This window comes from Balearica regulorum, chromosome 15 (genome assembly GCF_011004875.1).
Source record: "Balearica regulorum gibbericeps isolate bBalReg1 chromosome 15, bBalReg1.pri, whole genome shotgun sequence".
Classification (NCBI taxonomy): Eukaryota; Metazoa; Chordata; class Aves; order Gruiformes; family Gruidae; genus Balearica; species Balearica regulorum.
The window spans coordinates 19,116,658-19,135,699 of NC_046198.1; the positions used below are offsets into that span (position 1 = coordinate 19,116,658).

Genomic DNA, 19,042 nt, shown 5'->3' on the forward strand with positions numbered 1-19,042 from the left:
CAAAAAGTCATTATTTTTAAGAGATCCTAGGAAGTTGCCTGGATTGGTCAGGCAGTTGGACTAGATGTTCATTGTAGATCCCTTCCCACTGAAATAGTCTAGTCTATTCTATTCTAAGTTTGTCATAGTGAAAGCCAGGAGGAAGTACAATCTACCAAGATAGACTGCAGTCTCATGTAGTGTAGAATCTTGAGTGAGTTGTAGGCTAACAACTTGGGGAACAGAGGGAATTTCACCTTGGCCAAACTCTGTGCAGACCAATTTGGTCAGCCTGCAGACAAGGGGGGAGCTTCTTGGGGTGACAGGGAGGAGGGAGGGAGGGAGGGAGGGAAACTCTCCCACTTGGTAATGCCCTTAACAAAGGTGTGCAGGAGGATATGTTATTTTCCAGGGCGGGGGGGAGGTGATCTGGCCTGTGCAGAGGATGGTATTGTTTGATTGTATCTGAGGATGTATTTCAAAGTTAACTCTTTACTACACTGCAATTTGAATCGAGTTCTCTTTATTTAGAAAAAGTCATGTAGATTTCCAATTCTTCCTACTCTTTCCTATTCTCTTATTAACATAATTTGGAAATATAGCTCTGATCTGATTGATAAAAAAATACAAATATGTTAATAAGTTAATAAACTTCAACTAACTGAACCTTTAAAGTGGTGGAGTCATGGATAATTCCTTGCATTATGGCATTGTTCAGGGTTTGATTACTGTAGTTCTCTAAGTGTACTGTAGCTCTGTACAGTACTGTAGTACTGTAGTGTACCTTTTATTGTTGTTTTTCAGTAGGTAGATAAAAACTTTGCAAGAACTTTACTGAAAGAAATACTATTGCACAGTGTAGTCTTGAGAGGGTATTTTTTTGTTGCGTAAATTTTTTTAAATTTATTTTTTTCCAGCAAGCTACAGGAGCCAGAGGACCCATTCCTGCCGGAAGTGTAGCTTCTAGTGTACCTTTCTCTGCCTCTTTATTGGGGACGCTGCCAGTTAGTGCAGGATTTGTTCCTTCACCTTCTCTTTCAGAAATCTTTTCACAGCCTTTGGCTTCTTCACTGGAAAATTTTTGTTCACCATTAAGCACCTTTTCGATCAGTGACCCAAAAAGAGGTGAGAAATGAGTCTTAATATTTAACCTTTCATGATAAGAGTGAGTTGTGCATGAGGCAACTGGCTTCTATTTTTAACAAATGAGTTTTCACAACAATTCAGTAGTATTTAACACATAACATTTGGTCTGTGCTCACAATTTTTGAGAGTAGTGATAATCGGTGTTGGTTGTAAACAAGAATTTATAAATAAAGCTTTTGTTTACTTGGGGTCTCCAAGCTCCTTCTGTTCATTTTTTCTGCATTTATTGCATAAGTTATTTGTTTTGGATGAATAAGTATAAAGAAGGAACCATGTTCCTTCAAACCTTTGGGTTTTTTTTGTTAAAAACAAAGGCGTTCTTACATCTTAAACCATTTCTGATGATTTGGCAATAAACAGGAATTCTAAAAGGCTAATATAACTGTGTATTCTGAAAAGATACCAGTATTACATGTTTGGATTCAAACTCTAGGGACTATAATTATGTACTGAAATCAGGTATTTGAAATAGCACGATATAAATAGCCAGTGAGCTAGAAAAGATAAAGTTTTGTCTCTCGTTACCAATGTTACAGGAGCATGTTTTCTTTAAAACTAAGCCATGTTTACAAAATAAAATTAGAAATAGAAGAATCCTCTTAAACCTCTTTCATCTCCTCATTTTTGATAGACAGATATGGCTTATCTAGCTACCCTTTTTGTACTGCACAAGTACATTCGTGTTGCTACAGGATATGCCTGTGAAGCTACCGCTGATGTTAATCAGATGGTTATATTGAAGATGATTACGTAGCAATTTTTCAGCCCAGATGTTTACAAGGGGCTTTTACATAATTGAAAAAAAAATCATAGCAAACAAAAAACCTTTAGTGTTTGTCAAAAAACCCAAACCTTTGATACTTCTCAGGAATCATAATTAACTTCTTCCATAGGGTGTTTCAGGGAACTGAAATAATTAAAACTTCTTTTTATTCCTTTAGACCTCTCAAGTTCAGCTTCTAGGGATGGAACACCAACACTTAGCAGCAGTAATTCCCCATTGTTTGTAAGTATTTTTCATGTTTTCTTTCACATCAGTTCAAATGTTAATGCCTTGAAGGCTTAACATAGATCTTAATGTTTACAGTGGAAGTTTGTATTTTTAAAAAAATAGCACTTTTACCATTAAATATGATTCTGGTTTGGAAAACAGTTGTTCAGTAGCTCAGAGGATCTAATTGAACACAAGAAAAAATTTACAAAAGTTGTTTTATACATGCAAACTTTGACTACTGCCATAGCCACTATTCCGTTATTGGGAATGTGCCGTAAAATACTGTGGAAGTGTAAAATAACTAACCTAAGAGAGAAGAATCTTAGGAATTCTGTTAGGAATCCTGGAGAACTGTCCTAATAGAGGAACTGAGCAGAGATCGCCTTGTGTCTGAGAATCTCTGGTCTCTGTATTCTAGTCATGCAGTGTATTTTCAATCATGGTGTTAGACATTGATTATGTAGAGAAGGGTGGCATGAAGGATTGCATCCTCATGAGCCACGATGGGGTGATAATTAGCTTGGCAAGTGCTGTATGTGATTCGGCCTTGTTACCTGCTTAGTCTGTGCTGGGTATATGGCTTTTGTAAAATCTCCATGTCCCTTTCTTAGACCTGTGGTTAAGTTTGTATTATGATTTGTGTGTGTGTGTAGTCCTTCTTATGCTTTAAAGAATAATTTCAGAAGGTTAAATTTTAATTGTAGATAACTTCATTTATATGGATCAAGTAAAATATGCTTCCTTCCAACAGATAAATGGGCCTAGTAGTTTGTTTGGGTCCGAAAATTACATGGGAATTACAGGCCAAACTAGAAATGACTTTTCAAATGTTTTTAGCAGTGCAACTGCTAATATACCTGTATCTTCAGCACTTGCGGGACGAAATCCATTAGAAGGCACGCATGAGCTAAGACAGGCCTGCCAGTTATGTTTTGTCAAAAAAGGTAAGGGGCTTTTGGACTCAATTGAGTTGATTTTTAAAAAAATAAAAAAGCGTACATTTTAAATTTTAACGTTCGTAAGTTAAAATACCGTTGGCTTCTATAACAGTGTTAATCCTGACTTGCTCTTTGCAGATGTAGTACGATCTTATGATTAAGGAACTGGTAAAATGTTTCAACAACTATTTTTTCTTCTTTCTTCTTGTCTTTATTTCTTGTCCTAATAGATTCTTGATTCCTAAAACTGACATCAATCACCACATGCTTTCCTCAACCTGTAGGTTTACTGTGTAAGGTCATTCACGTTCTGTATTCACTTTCCTCCCAACCCCCAGGGTACTCTGAAGAATGACACCTTTGCTCAAGACTAAAAAAAAAAAACAAACTTGCAATACTCTCTCTGATTGGCCATGGGGAATTGAACTGCAGTTCAAAGTACCTGGTAACCTTCACATCCCATCTGTTTTATTGTTCTTTCAAACTAATTCTAAATCATAATCCTGAGGCTTCCAAACCTTAGTAATAATTAACTCCACTGTATTGACTCAAAGGATCTTAACCATTATTGGGCTTTAATATAACTAATCTTTTAGGTGTGAGCTGTTGCTGTTAAACAGAGCCATAGTCTAGAGGCAATAGCTTTTGTTAAAACTAATCTTAAAAATAGCATTGTGTTTCAAGTTATAGGTGTCATTGATATACTAGTAAAGAATTGTATTGAGACATTTAGGGGATGACTATTGTAGTTTTAAGATCTTTTATATTAGTTTAAAATTATTTTTACAAGAAAAATCCATAAAGGGATGTTTGAGAAACCATAGAACATATTCTGTTAAAAGCAGGAGATATAAAATACTGGGGGAAGTACTTAGCATGTTCCTAGCTTCACTTTTTTGTGTCAAAGCATCTATTGCCTCTGTTTCTTTGCATCTGTATTGAAGCCTTTAAGTGTCTCCTGCTTTTACTACCTACTTCTGAAATTGTACTGTTCCGCCAGCTTCTTGTCCAGGGAAACTGGTTCATGCCCTTGTTTTTGTAGTCCTTTAATTGGCAAAATTCACTGAGCGTTGCTTGTCGTCAGACTCTCACCCCTGTTTCTTCCTTTTGGTGGTAATGTGATCTTCGCTTTAGTATCATCCTAGAGTTTAAAGCTAGGCATATTTTTGTTTCCAAAATCACAGAGTTCTGGGATTGGCATTTATATTGTTGGCACACGTGTACTTCTCACCTAGCGTGTTTTGTCTCTGAACATAGTAACTGTGCTATTACAATAAAAGTTGAAGGTTGAGAGGGCCATTTACTGATCCTTGGAATTCATCTGCAGTCACTTACTGTAAATAAGCAATATAAGTTTTAAATTGGAGTTATGGAAACATATACTTTGGAATTTGAAAAAACACAGCAATTTGCTGCTGTCCCAAAGTAATCTTAAGGTTGTAACACAGCATCCCTCTGCAAATAACTTGTGTTTTTTTTTCTCACCGAAACTGGTCCTTTTGTAAGTATTCGGGCTTTTTCTATTCTGCTCAACATGGCCATTAATGACTTTTGTTTCTTCAGAGTTGCTGGTGCAAGTAGGAATTCTATACAGTGTGTTCACGTACTTTGCTTTTGGGCTATGTGCCAGTCTGGTATGGAAATGTTGAAAGTATGCTTCAATTTATGCAAATATAAGAAATTTTCTGTGATTATTTCAGGTCCTAAATTATTGGATTATGCCTACCATCCCAGTTTAGAACATAAATGTAAGAAGGATATTCTAATCGGCAGAATAAAAAACTCAGACGATAAATCATGGAAAAAAATACGTCCAAGACCAACAAAGACACAGTATGTGGGACCGTATTATATATGTAAAGGTACGTGTTATAGATAGTAAAATATTAATGCTTACACTCAAAACTAGTATAGTTTAGCTTTTCCACAGTGAAGTATGGAATGAATTTTTATGCTTGCTCTTGAGAGGTGAAAAAGGAAGTTCACTGGGTTGTTTATATTTTCAAAGGCTGTAAGGAGAGCCATGTTTTGACCATTAATGTCATTAGTTAGAGAACATGCACTGTACTTCTATACTGTTCTTCATCATGAATAACTCTGAGTGCTGGGATATTAAAAATAAAAAACCCACAATAAAAAAGCATTCTTGTTAGACTTTTGAAATATGAAGCTCTGCTTACGATGTAAGCAAGATGACTCGTGGATTAATTAACTGCTATATTTAAGCGAAGGGTATTCTGGGTACTCAGCATTGTTGCCTTGGACTCGAAAAGGATAGTTGGTGGAGGCGTGCATCAGCCTTTCTGAGTAGTTTTACATTTTCAGCAAGTCATTTGGCGTAAGGTTTTGCGTCTGTCTGCTGGACTTAAGTGACACATTTACAACAGATGTAGCTTCTTTATTAAAAACATTTTAAATGGAGATAGTCAAAGTTTTAAGATGAACTTGCAATAAAAGTTGTGTAGAAGCAATATCATATTCAATGTTGTCATATTAGATGTTGCTGCTGAAGAGGAATGCAGATATCCAGGTCATTGCACGTTTGCGTATTGCCAAGAGGAGATAGATGTGTGGACACTGGAGCGCAAAGGAGCCTTTAGTCGAGAAGCTCTCTTTGGAGGAAATGGAAAGATCAGCTTGACTGTGTCCCGACTTCTTCAGGAACATCATGGATTATTTATGTTTCTTTGTGAGGTGCTGCTTTATTTCTAATGACAGAACAAAAATTGAAATACGTAATAAAATTACCTGGAAAGAAATACTTTGGTTCATGCATGACTATTTTGTAAAATTTGAAATGCATCTTCAGTAATAATCTGGCTAGCTTTAGATTAGAGACTAGTTGAAGACTCTGTTGAAACCTTTAAGGTAATATATATTTCTGAAATGTATAAAATACATACTCTGTAATTATCTGTTTTTGTATTCCAGAAATGTTTTGATCACAAACCCAGAATAATAAGCAAAAGGAACAAGGATAACTCATCTTCTTGTTCTCACCCTGCTATGCATGACTTTGAAGATAACAAGTATGTCTGAAATACCATCTCTTTAAGTTTAAAACTAAAAGCAAAGTTTTCAGTGCATTTTTTAATATTGACTTTTATTTCTTACCTGTTGATTAACTTCTCTTCCTTGCTAACTCACTGTTACGCTTTGGCGGTATTGATAAGACAAACTTACTGAACAAGGATTGCCTCATGTAACTAAATTGAAAATGAACTATTTTTTTTTTATCAATGCATTCAAAATTAGTGGTATCGGCCCTCATGTTTGAATCTTACTGGTTTTGGTGTCAGTTTGTTAATGGTTTATCTACCTGCTGAGCTGCATTGATGTAAATAGATGCGTGATGTTAAATTAATATAGGAATTCAGAAGTTTGCTCAATCTTTGGTCTGTTTTGCTTATTGTGCTGCAGATTTAACTCCGTCAGTTAGGAACTTGTTTACCTTAATTACGGTGTCTGAAATAGACCGTAGTCCTTATTAATGCAGTTGATAAAAATTACTGTGAGGAAAGTGTCTTTAATTATTCTTTGAAAGTTAACAGAGAATTCATAGTGGTAATAGTGTTAAATAAGTTTTGGAGAATTAATAGACTTAATGTTTCCATCGTACAAAAATGTAAGTGGGAGCACTTTAATTGCCTTGTTTGTACTCCCTTATATTGAGGAAACACTACAGCTATAAGAGCTACACTGTTACTGTGATGCATCAACTCTTTCTTGAATGGTGCTCTACAAAAGAATAAGTACTTGTGTTTGTAATTAGATCAGGATATATACTTGAAAGTGGAGATGATATGCTTTCCCTCTTGGAAACCAGTGATCCAGTTGGATTGAATTCAGCAATGCTTTGCAGAAGAGGAACCTCCGGATTTCACAAGAGTACTCTTTTGTGATCTTGGTTTGCTCAGCCTAAAAATAATAATTAGATGCTACTTCCTTTGGGAAACTTCTTTTGGCTTTCTGATTTCAAGTCAAAAGTGTTAAAAAGACATTTAATTAAGCTGAGATGAGGGATGGTTATTTTACGTGTTTTTCCACACATGAACAAAGTAATTGTAAGGAATATCTAAAGTTGACTGTTTTCAAAACAGGTGCCTTGTCCACATTTTGCGAGAAACTATGGTGAAATATTCCAAAATTCGCCCTTTTCAAGTTCGGTGTCAGCTTGACCTGTGCAGACATGAGGTGCATTATGGCTGCTTACGAGAGGATAAATGCTTTTATGCTCACAGTCTGGTAGAGCTTAAAGTCTGGATAATGCAAAAGGAAACAGGTATGTTTGGTAAAATGCTCGCTTTACTCTTAATTGTAATGCCACTTCTTCCTTGTCTCAGCTCACTTCTGAAATTAGTAACTTGGGATCAGTGCATTCACTTTGCCAGAGTCTTTCATACAGCATATTCAATAAACCGCAATGTAAATATGATGAAGAGTATTGAGTAGGCTACTAAATATTGAAAATTAACAAGTTTTTTATAGTAAAACCAGTCAAAACTGCTCATTGTGATCAGATTTTTTTTTCTTCGTTAAATAAAACTTGAAGTCTTGAGCAGATATTAAATCCAGGTCAAACTAGATTTGTTTTTATTTTTAAACTTTCCAAGTTTCAGAGATCTTGATCAAATTTCTTTTTTACAGAGCATTGAAAGAAAAACTTGAAATATTTTATTTATGCCATTGTTTCTCTCCATCACCTTGTACAAGAATTATGTTTTTCCACCGTTTAACCTTTCTTTTAGCTTAGTGGCATTCTGATGTTCTTATGTAGTGAGCCAGAAAATACATCTTTCCAGTGCACGCTTCTCTCTCTCATTAGTGTATGTACTGATAAAACCTAACTATTTTTCTGTTCTTTCTTGCTTACACAGGACACTTAGGCTGCTTTTTGTTGATCTTGGTTTTGTTGGCTTCTTTGAGGATAACAAATTTTACTACTACATTTCTAGCTGATAGCTTTTGAATGACATGTCTTTGTGCTTACAGTCCATTCCTTGGTCATGAGTTGCAAACTTTCCATGACTTGTTTAAAAAAAAAAAAAAAAAAAAAAGCAATTGAACTATTAGCAGTAAATGATTTGCACCACATAACAGTTGCTCATTCTTCCTACCTTGCTCAGTATGACAGTAGTACTTTATGTATTAAGTAATCGTGTTGGATCATTGTGATACATGGAGGAAAAGGGGAAATGTGGCAATCCCAATGTATTACAGTGTTTCTGACATTTTTGCCGCTTTATGTCTGTGATTTATCCTCACCCATCCCTTCTTTGAAGAAGAGTCTCCTCATTGCTTCAGCATTCTATCTAGATTCTGACACAAGATGTCATACTGACCTGAAAATGCGGAGGAAGTCAGTCCAATGGAGACAAGAGATTGCTCTTTCTTTGCTGATTTCCTGTTTTGTCTCTCCTGGGATGAGCCTCTAGAAGTTTCTGTGTGAAAGTAAAACAGTTATTTTCTTACTAGCTGCCCCTACAAAGTCAAAGATAGCAAATACTTACACTGTAATTTCTATTTTGAAGTAAGAGTTGGGTTCTCCCAGAAACTTGATTTGACACAGAAGACACATTTTTTATTTTATGATGTGTTCATGCTGCCTCCGTGCTTTGCCAAAGTCAGTTAAAACTCAGCCTCTGCTCTTTGAATGAGGTTGCTTTTCTAAATGTAAAGTATGGGAAGTAAAGGAATGCTACCTCAGGAAAGAAACATTTTACCAACCCTCAAATCCAAATGCAGATGACAGTCTGTATATGTGTGGAATTAGAGCAGTAAATGTTACAGTATGTGTGAACACTGTACAGCTCTGATAGGAACCTTAGCCAAAGTATTTATAAGAATGTTTTGGGTTTGGTTTTTTCTTTTTCTGAAACAAAATCTAATTAACAGGGCTTATTTAAAATCTTTGTGAAGAAGGCAGGGGCAGTCTAGTGTTTGTTAGCTTGCACTTTTGGACAGTTTTTCTGTGGTCCATAATACAATGTAGCTTTTCTAATTAGATTGTTATTAGAGGTTTAGTACATTATGTCTAAATAAATACTCAAAGATGCACCTTAATTTATTTGATCAATCTGTAATTTAAAAAACTTTAATCTTTGCTTTTCAATATGATGATATAAACAATGTTTGTGTTTTGGAGGCCCTCATGAGATTCTTAAGTGTGTAGATATGTATGTGTGTGTATGGATGGACGGATGTAAATGTATATCCATACCCGCACATGAGTTGTGCGTATATGTGTACAATGTATAAAAACAAAAATAGATAAAAGCTTTGGGGCTTCAGTAGCATTCCAGTTTGAGCATCTCTAATTCTACAACAGTCATAAGTGCTCAAGAACTTTTTCCCTTCCTTTACAGGTATTTCACATGATACTATTGTTCAAGAATCAAAGAAATACTGGCAGAACATGGAAGCTAGTGCACATGGATCACAAGTAATTTTTTGTTTTTCCAATAAACTAATTCCACAGTGACTTTGGTGATAATTTTTTTTTTTTATGTCTGTGTATAATGTAGCTTGTTTTAGAAATTAGTTTTTTAATGCTCTCTTCTTTCACTGTAGGCTTTCTTTGGCTTGCTCCACTTACACTAAAATGCCTGCTTTGCTTCTATGTAATTCCTTTTTTGCTTTGCTTAATCTGTCATAGTCAGAACACAAAACCTAAATATAATTTCAAAGTCAGCTGCCATAGGGCAATCGTCTTTTCAATATGTAGGACTCTTATGTGTTGAGTTTATGGAATCCTAGAATGGTTTGGGTTGGAAGGGACCTTAAAGCCCATCTAGTGCCAACCCCCTGCCATGGGCAGGGACACCCTCCACTAGCCCAGGTTGCCCAAAGCCCCATCCAACCTGGCCTTGAACACTGCCAGGGAGCCAGGGGCAGCCACAGCTTCTCTGGGCACCCTGTGCCAGGGCCTCAGCACCCTCACAGGGAAGAATTTCTGCCTCCCATCCCATCTCCATCTCCCCTCTTCCAGCTTCAGGCCATTCCCCCTTGGCCTGTCACTCCCTGCCCTTGTCACCAGTCCCTCTCCAGCTTTCCTGGAGCCCCTTTAGGGACTGGAAGGGGCTCTAAGGTCTCCCCAGAGCCTTCCCTTCTCCAGGCTGAACAACCCCAACTCTCTCAGCCTGTCTCCATCGCAGAGGTGCTCCAGCCCTCAGATCATCTTCGTGGCCCTGCCCTGGACTCGCTCCAACAAGTCCATGTCCTTCTTCTCCCCCAGAGCCGGATGCAGTACTCCAGGGGGGGTCTCACCAGAGCAGAGTAGAGGGGGAGGATCCCCTCCCTCGACCTGCTGGTCACGCTGCTGGGGATGCAGCCCAGGACACTGTTGGCTTTCTGGGCTGCAAGCGCACATTGCCGGCCCGTGTTGAGCTTCTCATCCGCTGAAACCCCTAAGTCCTTCTCCTCAGAGCTGCTGTCAGTGCATTTCTGTATATTATCACAACTTCTGGGTACATGTACCTAAATCAGAAATAAGTTAAACAAAAATGCATCTGTTAAGAAATGTCTAGTTTGAAATTAGAAGCTAAACTATTACAAGGCATCCAGTGTAACGTCTGCTTCTGGACACATGTTGTGAACTTTTGTTGTAGGGGGTAATTCATAATTATGTGTGGATTTTTTTGCAGATACAAAATACCTTTTATTATTGTTGTTATTTTTTTGGCTTCAGATCCTTGGGAACCAAATGAAATATGGATCACTTAATTTGAAGATGAAGTTTGTTTGTGGTCAGTGCTGGAGAAATGGTCAAGTTAACGAACCAGACAGAAACAAAAAATACTGTAGTGCAAAGGCAAGACACCCGTAAGTAAGACCAAACAGTGAAAAAGTTACTGTTTTGTCAGCCATTTAAAACCTCTCTTGGGAAACTTTGTTACAGCTTAGGAAAGAGTCTGCAAGGAATTAAAAAAAAAAATTGAAGCAGAACACAGTCGTTTCTTTGTAGTATGTTAATAACTGGTAATGAGAAACACTTTGGTGGCTGTTTTGTTTGGGGTTTTTTTAGTTATTAGTTATGGTAAAGTTTCAGTAGAATTTAGTTAGATCTTAAATATATGGTGAAAGCTTTATAAAGAACCTTTTTGTGCTTTCCTGGGTCTGCTTCTGCGTAGGCAGTGTGTCTTTTTGAAATAGTATTTTCTTTCATTGAATGCATCTTTTTTTTAGATGGACCAAAGATCGCCGTGTGGTGCTAGTAATGTCTAATGAACGTAAGAAGTGGATGACCATTCGTCCTCTTCCTGCAAAGAAACAAGTGCCTCTGCAATTTGATGTACGTTAACCTAAAACTAATGTTTTCGTTAAGAAAATATGGTAACTGGAAAATACTAGTCATTGAGCTGGTTTCGTCGGTACTACAGAAATTCCTATGGGAGTTGGTGGGAATATGTTTATAGTGTTTCTACAGAGTTCAGCCTTAGAAAAGCACTGACTTCACATGTTACTACTGAAGCCCTTTCTCATCAGTGGAAGTTAGTAACTTTTTAAGTGATTTAATGAAATTCTTACTATTTCCAGTAAATATTTCAGAAATAGTTTAAGCGTATCTGTGGTCTGGTAATCTGCTAGGATGCAAAAAACAGTCATAGTACATGTAGTTCCAGCAGTTTGCTTTTTCTAACTACAATATATGAGTTTTTAAATAAAAGAAACATGATTTTATTTTTCCTGTGTTACTTATGTCTGATTGGGAGGGGAAACACTAGCCAAGACTGAAAAAACTCCACATTTTCTATTAGCATCTCTGTTACTTTATATTCATACGGATATTTTTTTAATTCACGTTCCAGTTGTGCAATCATATTGCTTCAGGCAAGAAATGTCAGTATGATGGAAACTGCTCATTTGCTCACAGTCCTGAGGAAAGAGAGATGTGGACCTATATGAAGGAGAACAGCAGTAAGTAGAAGACTAAATCTAACATGTTGTAAATCTAACTGTTCTGCTTTTCATTCTTGTTCCTCAATTATTTTTTAATCCATTTTCTTTAACTGTCCTTTATTGTACACCTTGCAGGTGCCTTTTGTAAAAATTTGAATAAGCTCAGACTGGGTATTCAAAAACAGTATTAAAAAAAAAGCTATATTGTATATTTGTTGTTTGATGTGTTTTTTGACAGTAATTTGTATCAGTTTTTTTAGATGTCTTAGAAATAGTATATTGATCCATGCAGCAATATTGTTTGGTTGCTGTGCGCACACACTAGGATTGTGTTGATCATGTATGGAGACAAACTAATTGCAGAAGAATTTCCCCACCCACCCCAGTGTATTTACTGGGAATTACTATTCATTTTCTGTTGTTGACTTGTTATCCCATTAGAGTGTTACTGGGGAGAAATAATCAAAAATTGGAAGTAATAAATTACATAAATGATAATATCGCGGTCTGCAAGAAAGTAGGCTAAATTTACCAAAAGCTGTAGCACACATTACATTAGTACTTTGAAATTCAGATATTGATACACTACGGCACGGTTGTTATCTATACTTTGAGTGCCTGTTCAGAAATGTGTAACACCTTGCTTTCCCCTAGATAGGCCGAAATGGGTCTTGGTAAGTAGCCAGAGATTCATACTGCTCTTGGCTCTTATTTCTAAACTGTGTAACTGTCTACTTTGTGTCCTTCCTTTTTTCTTCTTACAATAGGTGGGGACTGAATTATGTTTGCAAACTGAGTCATTTATCTAGTATTCTCAAACTCGTGCCTTAATTGCTAATTACTTATTTTAGCTTCTGCTCTCATTAGTTCAAGACTTGGAGCAGTTGTATGACATATGGCTAAAAAGTCAAAAAACAGAAAAAGGAGATGATACAGCTGTTCAGGCAAACAAAGAAAACGGGAAGCAAATTCACATGCCAACTGACTATGCTGAAGTTACAGTAAGTAATCATAGGTATAATTCTAAATTCAAACATGGTTTTTTTTGTTGTTTTGTGGTTTTCCTCTTCTTCCCCCTGCCCCTCAGTCAGTAACATACATTGTTGTCCTTATTTTCTTGGTGCTTCCTTAGATCATAGCAACACTAAATGCAAACTTTAACTGACACTTTAAAGCAGTTAGTTCTTCTGAATCATCTAAAGCCAGTGGAGATCATAAATTTCAGTTGATTGTTTAAATAACTATAACTGTTTAGGTAAACAACAATTTACAGTACAACATAAAACATTCAAAATGTATTAGGAGCAATTCTGTGCTTACGGTATTGAATTCTCAATGTTTTGTTTTCAAATTCCCTGTAAAACAGGTGGATTTTCACTGTTGGATGTGTGGGAAGAACTGTAATAGTGAGAAGCAATGGCAGGGTCACATTTCTTCTGAAAAGCATAAAGAGAAGGTTTTCCACACTGAGGATGATCAGAACTGCTGGCAATATCGCTTTCCAACTGGATATTTTAGCATTTGTGATAGGTATGTGGTTTTTAAGATGTCAAAAATGCAGAAAAATTACAGTCATAGTGTAAATAATTAAGGCAGTTACTAGTTTTGACAGACAATATTTCTAGTATTTCTTGTTTTGCATACATCTTTCAACAATAAATTAAGTAATTAACTATTTTGACACATACCGTTAGAACTCAAGGAGTGACAAAAGTGCCTAATTGCAGAACCAAATTAGTTCCTTGTGTGATGTTACTAAAGGGTTGCAAGTTCATTGCAGCTGCGCAAAATATTGTTGGTATTACTACAAGTTGACTTAAGCATCTGCGTATTAATTCCTGTGGAACACAAGAACAGTACCTAGCTGGACAGTGATACTGGAGCTTGAAGGCAAGTAGAAATGTCATTAGCATCAAAACAAATTTGCTAAAATTGAGTATTTGTTACTGGAAATTGTTTATGAACGTGTGGAAGAGAACTTCCAAGACCATTAGGTTTTCCCCAGCATTGGTTGTATGTTTTGCTGCTCCTTTTAATTCTTAAATGCAGCCTGTTTACCTGACTGCAGTAGATGTTTTGTAAATCTGTTGAAAGTTCTTTCCACTGTTGGAATCTTTTTGGAAGGCTAAAAACTTTGGAATCTGCTGGTATGGGTACGGATACCTTAGTTACTCTATTTCAAACTAAAGATTCCGAATGGCTTAGAGATCTGGAGAAATTGCACAGCATGTAAAGCAAGTTATTTTTTGTTTGCAGTCTTTGCGTGAAAGGTTACATGCCCACTTTACTAAATTTTTAGGTAACATCTTAAATGTATTTGATACGTTGAACGCTAACAGACCTCGGATATGCAGTGAATACAAACTGGCCTGCCTATAGCTTAATACAAACATACTAGGATAAAATAGATTCTTAAGTCATACTGAGTACTTAAACCCCAAGTTCAGTTAACATGGGATAATTAATTAGTTGAATTTTTTAACAATAGTAGTTCCTTAGCTTAGTGAGTTAAAGAAGAAGGTATTCATTTACCTGATAATTTGACCTGATGAAATTAAAGGTTTCGAGCATTAAAAAATGACTCAGTAAAGTTAGAAGCATGAGGAACAGAAAGAAAAGAGCCATCTCTTATCCTCTGTAAAATATTTGGCAGCTGGGAAAGAACAATACAATCACATGCTAAACACAGTTAGTATTGTCTTAGTAAAAAAGTAAATACTCTTTCAATTTTTTTTTTTGTCCTTAATATTTTAGTGTATTTGAAAAACATGACCAGAAGAAAATAACGAGATATAATAGTGATCGTGATATTTCTGTGAAAACACTGTTTGAAATCTGTCTTGACAGATATATGGCTGGTACTTGCACTGAAGGAAACAACTGTAAATTTGCCCATGGAAACGCTGAACTCCATGAGTGGGAAGAACGAAGACAAGTTTTAAGAATGAAGCTCAGCAAAGCAAGAAAAGACCACTTGATTGCTCCGAGTGATAATGACTTTGGAAAATATAGTTTTTTGTTTAAAGATTTAAACTAATACTGAGATGACACGTACATGGTATCAGCTGGAAGCATAAACCAGAAAATTTGACAATAATCAAAAGCATGTGACAGAAAAGCTGCAGGTTTTCTGCTTTCATTGGCATATATTGTTCCCCCTGAACAGCAAAATATAGTAGATTTAGGGGGACTGAGCAGACCTGTCTGTGCTCTCATGAAACAGAGTGGTGATTAAAAAAAATCTGAAGTATTATGTGCTTGCTCACCTTCTGTTGGACAGAAAGTTAGGAAATAGAAGAGGGGGAAGAGAGGTTATAATATCTAGGAAGCCCCCTAGTATCAGTCCTTCAGTTGAAAAACTTTAAGGTATCAAGGTATTACAAAACAGTGTGGGCTAAGAAGAAAATGATGGATGAAAATTCTTCAGATCTTTTAATGGAGAGGATTTGTTTAAAACAAAGTTTGCTACTTATCTATATGTAGGTTGCTAAAAAGGATTTTCTTATTAAAGATTTTAAACAAAATAACCATTTAACTACAATATATGTTGAATGGGTATTTTTTTTCTCTATTTGTATGTTTCCATATAATTTACTGAAAAAGGATCTTGGGAGGAAAAACCATATTAATTTTTGAAAATGAAGTAGTTAAAATTCTGTTTCTTGGTCTTTGCTGTTTAAATGATGATTTTGAAAGATTACACTTGTATGTCAGTATTGTGTATTATTGTATGGACTAATGTTGCCTGTAATAAAGAGAACTTTACACAAAGCTGTTTTCTGCATGTAGCCTCTCAGGATAGAGATTTTGTAGAAACAAACAAACAATGATTTGCCTATTAGCAAAAGCTTGAGCACCTGTAGCTAAAAATAGAGGAAGTTGGTATTTCTGTCTCCAGCTGTTTGTTTGCAGTTTTCTGCATTGTCATTACCTCATTGCATCACTAAAATAACAAAAATGGCCAACTAACTTGCAAAGTAGACAAGCATTTTGGAGCTACATGGTGCTGGGACATGTTTTCAGCCTTTTGACTTGGGCATGAACCACCACCTCAGCTGCAAGGTGGATGGTACTTCAAATTGCATTTCCTGCAGACCACAGGAACTGGAAACCCATTCACCGGCTGAGATGACTTCTGAATCACAAGCCTTTGGACTTTACAGTCGCTGGAGCTTCTGTTGCATTTTTGGCTTCTGTGCAGATGGTGCTTTCAGCTTTCTTTGTGGGTGGTTTGTTGTTGTTGGGGGTTTTTGGTTGGTGTTTTTTGTTGTTGTTGTTTGGGGTTTTTTACACTTTTCAGGCATTTGTTCAGAATAGCTAAAGCTAGGTTTCTTTATTTCCCCATGACTGACTGCTCCCTCCTCTCGAGAGTATTTTTCTCTGTTAATGGCTAACTTTCTACACTTAGAAGAGCTTTAAGAATAACTTCAGTAGTTTGAATGTAGTCATGGGCCATATATTGTTAATGTAAAAAGTTTTGAACCCATAGTTCGGTGATACCTGTACACATGACAAGCCTCGATGCTGCGTCCCATTCACTTCACAAAAGCACAAGGAATATTAAAACACCACCTTATCCTTCACCCATAGCTTGGGGAACTTGTGAAGTAACTGTTCCTTACAGCCTAGGCTGCAGTACACTTGACTACAATGTACAGTCTGCATTCAAAATTAGCTTGGTGCTTGAGCTACCCCTTGCTGCAATGCTAATTTTTTACATTGTTTGTAATAAACTGAGCTTGAAATGGAGTACTATGGACACTGTTATTCCTGTGACAAAACCTGATTGTATTGTGTGCCTTTCTGAATTGTTTTCTCGATTTTATGCTTTGTTTAATGTAAGTGCTCTGTAAATTATTGGACGTAATTCTAGACAAAACTAAACATGAAATCCTTGTTGTGTAAGGACGGTGTGAAATCTTTCAATGACTGCAGCGTGGAAGCAGTTGGGGAATAGCTGCCAGAGAGGGCTCAGTCCTCGCAGAAACGGAGGAATTACTGCACAGCTAGCAGGAGGCGAACAAAATAATCCTTCACGCGGTTTTTCCTGAGAGCGCGGGTAGGACGGGGACCGAGCGAGGGCCGCCGGCCTCACGGCATTCCTAACCCCGCCGCCGGGTCCCTTCCCCGGCAGGACCCGCTCTGCCCTCGCTTTCCCCGGCGGCTCCCGTCTGCCGCCGGGGGACTGCGCCCCGGCTTCCCCCAGCCGCGGCAGCCTGTGCGCCTGCTCGGGGCGGCGCGACGTGGCGGCGACGGGTTCGCCGGTGGAGGAGGCCGCCCCGCCCGCCCCGGCGCGGCTGACAGGCGGGTAGTAGGGAGACGTGTGCGAGCAGGAGCGGCCCGGTGGCCCCCACCCCTCCCCGCTTCGGCCAGGGGTGATGTCGTTATGCGGCGGCTCCGGCCCCGCGGCTCATTCTCGGCTGCGGCCTCGCGCCGCCCAGATGGCGCGGCGGCCCGAGCTGCTGTGTGGCGCTGCCATCGTGCTGGGCTGCGCCTTTCTCGTGGCCCTCAAAGTCACCTGCAGGTAATGGTGGGGGAGCGGTCGGGGTCCGGGAGGACCCGGGGCTCGCGGGGCCCGGCGGAGGGAAGTGGCCGTCCGCCGCTCTTCCTGGAGGCGGTGCGTGCCCCAGAGGCCTGGGGCAGAGCCGCCTGCGGGGGTCCCGCCCCGGGGCCTGCGGGTGTGCCGAGGCGGGCGGCCGGGCCTGGCCGGGCCGGGGTCGTCCCGGGGCGCGACCCTTTGTGCCTACGCTGGCCGCGCGTCTCCCTGCGCTCTGTGGTCGGGCTCCGTGAGGTGCCCTGCGGGGCCGGGTCGTGTCGGGAACGCCGTTCTAGGGGTAGGTGGTAGACATCTTCCTCGCGGGTCCAACGACATGCGATCCCCAGCGATGGCCGTTCTCGTGTCGTGGGTGAGCACCATCACTAGTTCAGCGGTGTGGCAGCGCGGGGACGTGAGGCCCAGTGACCCGTGCCGGGCAGGGGCTGGTGGGGCATGGGGGGAGGCCCCTGCTCGCTGCCTTAATACATGGGTGGGAAAGAAGGGACAGTGTTTTTAAGACACACATGGCTTCATCGGGGTGGTGGTAGCAGGTATGCGGATGCACACGCACCTGAGGGACAGCGGCTTTCTTGAGAAAGCTGTTTTTCCTCATTGCTAGAGAATAACTTGTACCTCGCATTACCACAGAAGGACTGAGCGGGCACAGGGCCAAAACCCCTCCTCGGTGCGCTCAGCTGGCTGCATTGGTGTGGGGGTACGAAGTGGTGGGAAACAGGTCTCTTCTGGATCATGTGTTAGTGTCGGCACCCTCCATTACCTGCACCTGCTTCAGACAGAAAGATGCTTTGCTGGTTTTTTTTCCTCTAGTCTGGTGGTGCTCATCTTGGGAGCTGGAACTTTCCTCATTGCGAAAGTCTCTTTGGTTCCTCTTTGCTGAGAGCCTGGTATATGTGGGTCAGTGGAACCAGATGATGTTTGTAGCTGGAAGTGCAGGGAGAGTTGGGTGATGCATAGTGAATGCGCTGCAGCTGGGCAGCTCGTTTCTGGAGCCTAAACTGTGATCTGGATGTTCTGGATGGATTTTAGGTCAAGGTGATTGTTAGGTGCTTCAAGTCATGCTATATTAATTTGAGAACATCAATTGCATTTGGGGTTTAATTTTGGAGTGGGAGAAGGCTACAAGGATCTGATTACTTCCCTATTCTGCAGAATCTAACACCTTTTTATTCCAAGAAACAGGTAATGATTCACAGGTAATGCTTCTGAAAAATACTAAGGCCTTCTTTTCTCACCTTTCCACAGAGGGTGTATTACTGGAATGGGAGTGAATTTTAAGTCTATGAATGAGTTGCTCTGTGAGCAGCAGTGCCTTTGTTCCAGTAGTCTGTATCTCACAGTGACTAGATAATTTAGATGAAAGCATAAAGTTGTTGCCATATCGCAGAACATAGGGTGAAGGATTTCTGAACTTAATCACCTTCCTGTATTATTGCCTGTTACTAAAAAATATATATATATATTTAATGCTTACAATGACACTCCTGTTTTCTTTTATTTGAAACCTGCATGTTACTTTGATTTTACTGCTAG

The 19,042-nt window shown here is 38.9% G+C and overlaps 2 protein-coding genes across 7 annotated transcripts in view; both read left to right on the plus strand.

Annotated features, from left to right (window-relative positions):
• Window positions 1-15,726, plus strand: part of ZC3H7A (zinc finger CCCH-type containing 7A) — a 29,983-nt gene extending 14,257 nt beyond the window's left edge. For 2 of the 3 annotated variants that reach the window (XM_075767077.1, XM_075767076.1), the window contains exons 10-23: window positions 897-1,104; window positions 2,067-2,131; window positions 2,871-3,063; window positions 4,758-4,919; window positions 5,555-5,751; window positions 5,989-6,086; window positions 7,158-7,339; window positions 9,423-9,499; window positions 10,745-10,878; window positions 11,242-11,347; window positions 11,865-11,973; window positions 12,823-12,956; window positions 13,322-13,485; window positions 14,803-15,726. In XM_075767077.1, coding sequence (XP_075623192.1) covers window positions 897-1,104; window positions 2,067-2,131; window positions 2,871-3,063; window positions 4,758-4,919; window positions 5,555-5,751; window positions 5,989-6,086; window positions 7,158-7,339; window positions 9,423-9,499; window positions 10,745-10,878; window positions 11,242-11,347; window positions 11,865-11,973; window positions 12,823-12,956; window positions 13,322-13,485; window positions 14,803-14,992 — 2,019 coding nt within the window. In that variant the 3' untranslated portion in view covers window positions 14,993-15,726. Of the gene's footprint in view, window positions 1-896; window positions 1,105-2,066; window positions 2,132-2,870; window positions 3,064-4,757; window positions 4,920-5,554; window positions 5,752-5,988; window positions 6,087-7,157; window positions 7,340-9,422; window positions 9,500-10,744; window positions 10,879-11,241; window positions 11,348-11,864; window positions 11,974-12,806; window positions 12,957-13,321; window positions 13,486-14,802 lie in introns of all 3 variants that reach the window. The other variant, XR_012837821.1, reaches the window with a different exon arrangement.
• A 1,500-nt stretch (window positions 15,727-17,226) lies between these two features.
• TXNDC11 (thioredoxin domain containing 11) overlaps window positions 17,227-19,042 on the plus strand; it is a 34,144-nt gene continuing 32,328 nt past the window's right edge. For 2 of the 4 annotated variants that reach the window (XM_075767901.1, XM_075767904.1), the window contains exon 1: window positions 17,228-17,479. In XM_075767901.1, coding sequence (XP_075624016.1) covers window positions 17,334-17,479 — 146 coding nt within the window. In that variant the 5' untranslated portion in view covers window positions 17,228-17,333. Of the gene's footprint in view, window positions 17,480-19,042 lie in introns of all 4 variants that reach the window. The other 2 variants (XM_075767903.1, XM_075767902.1) reach the window with 2 other exon arrangements.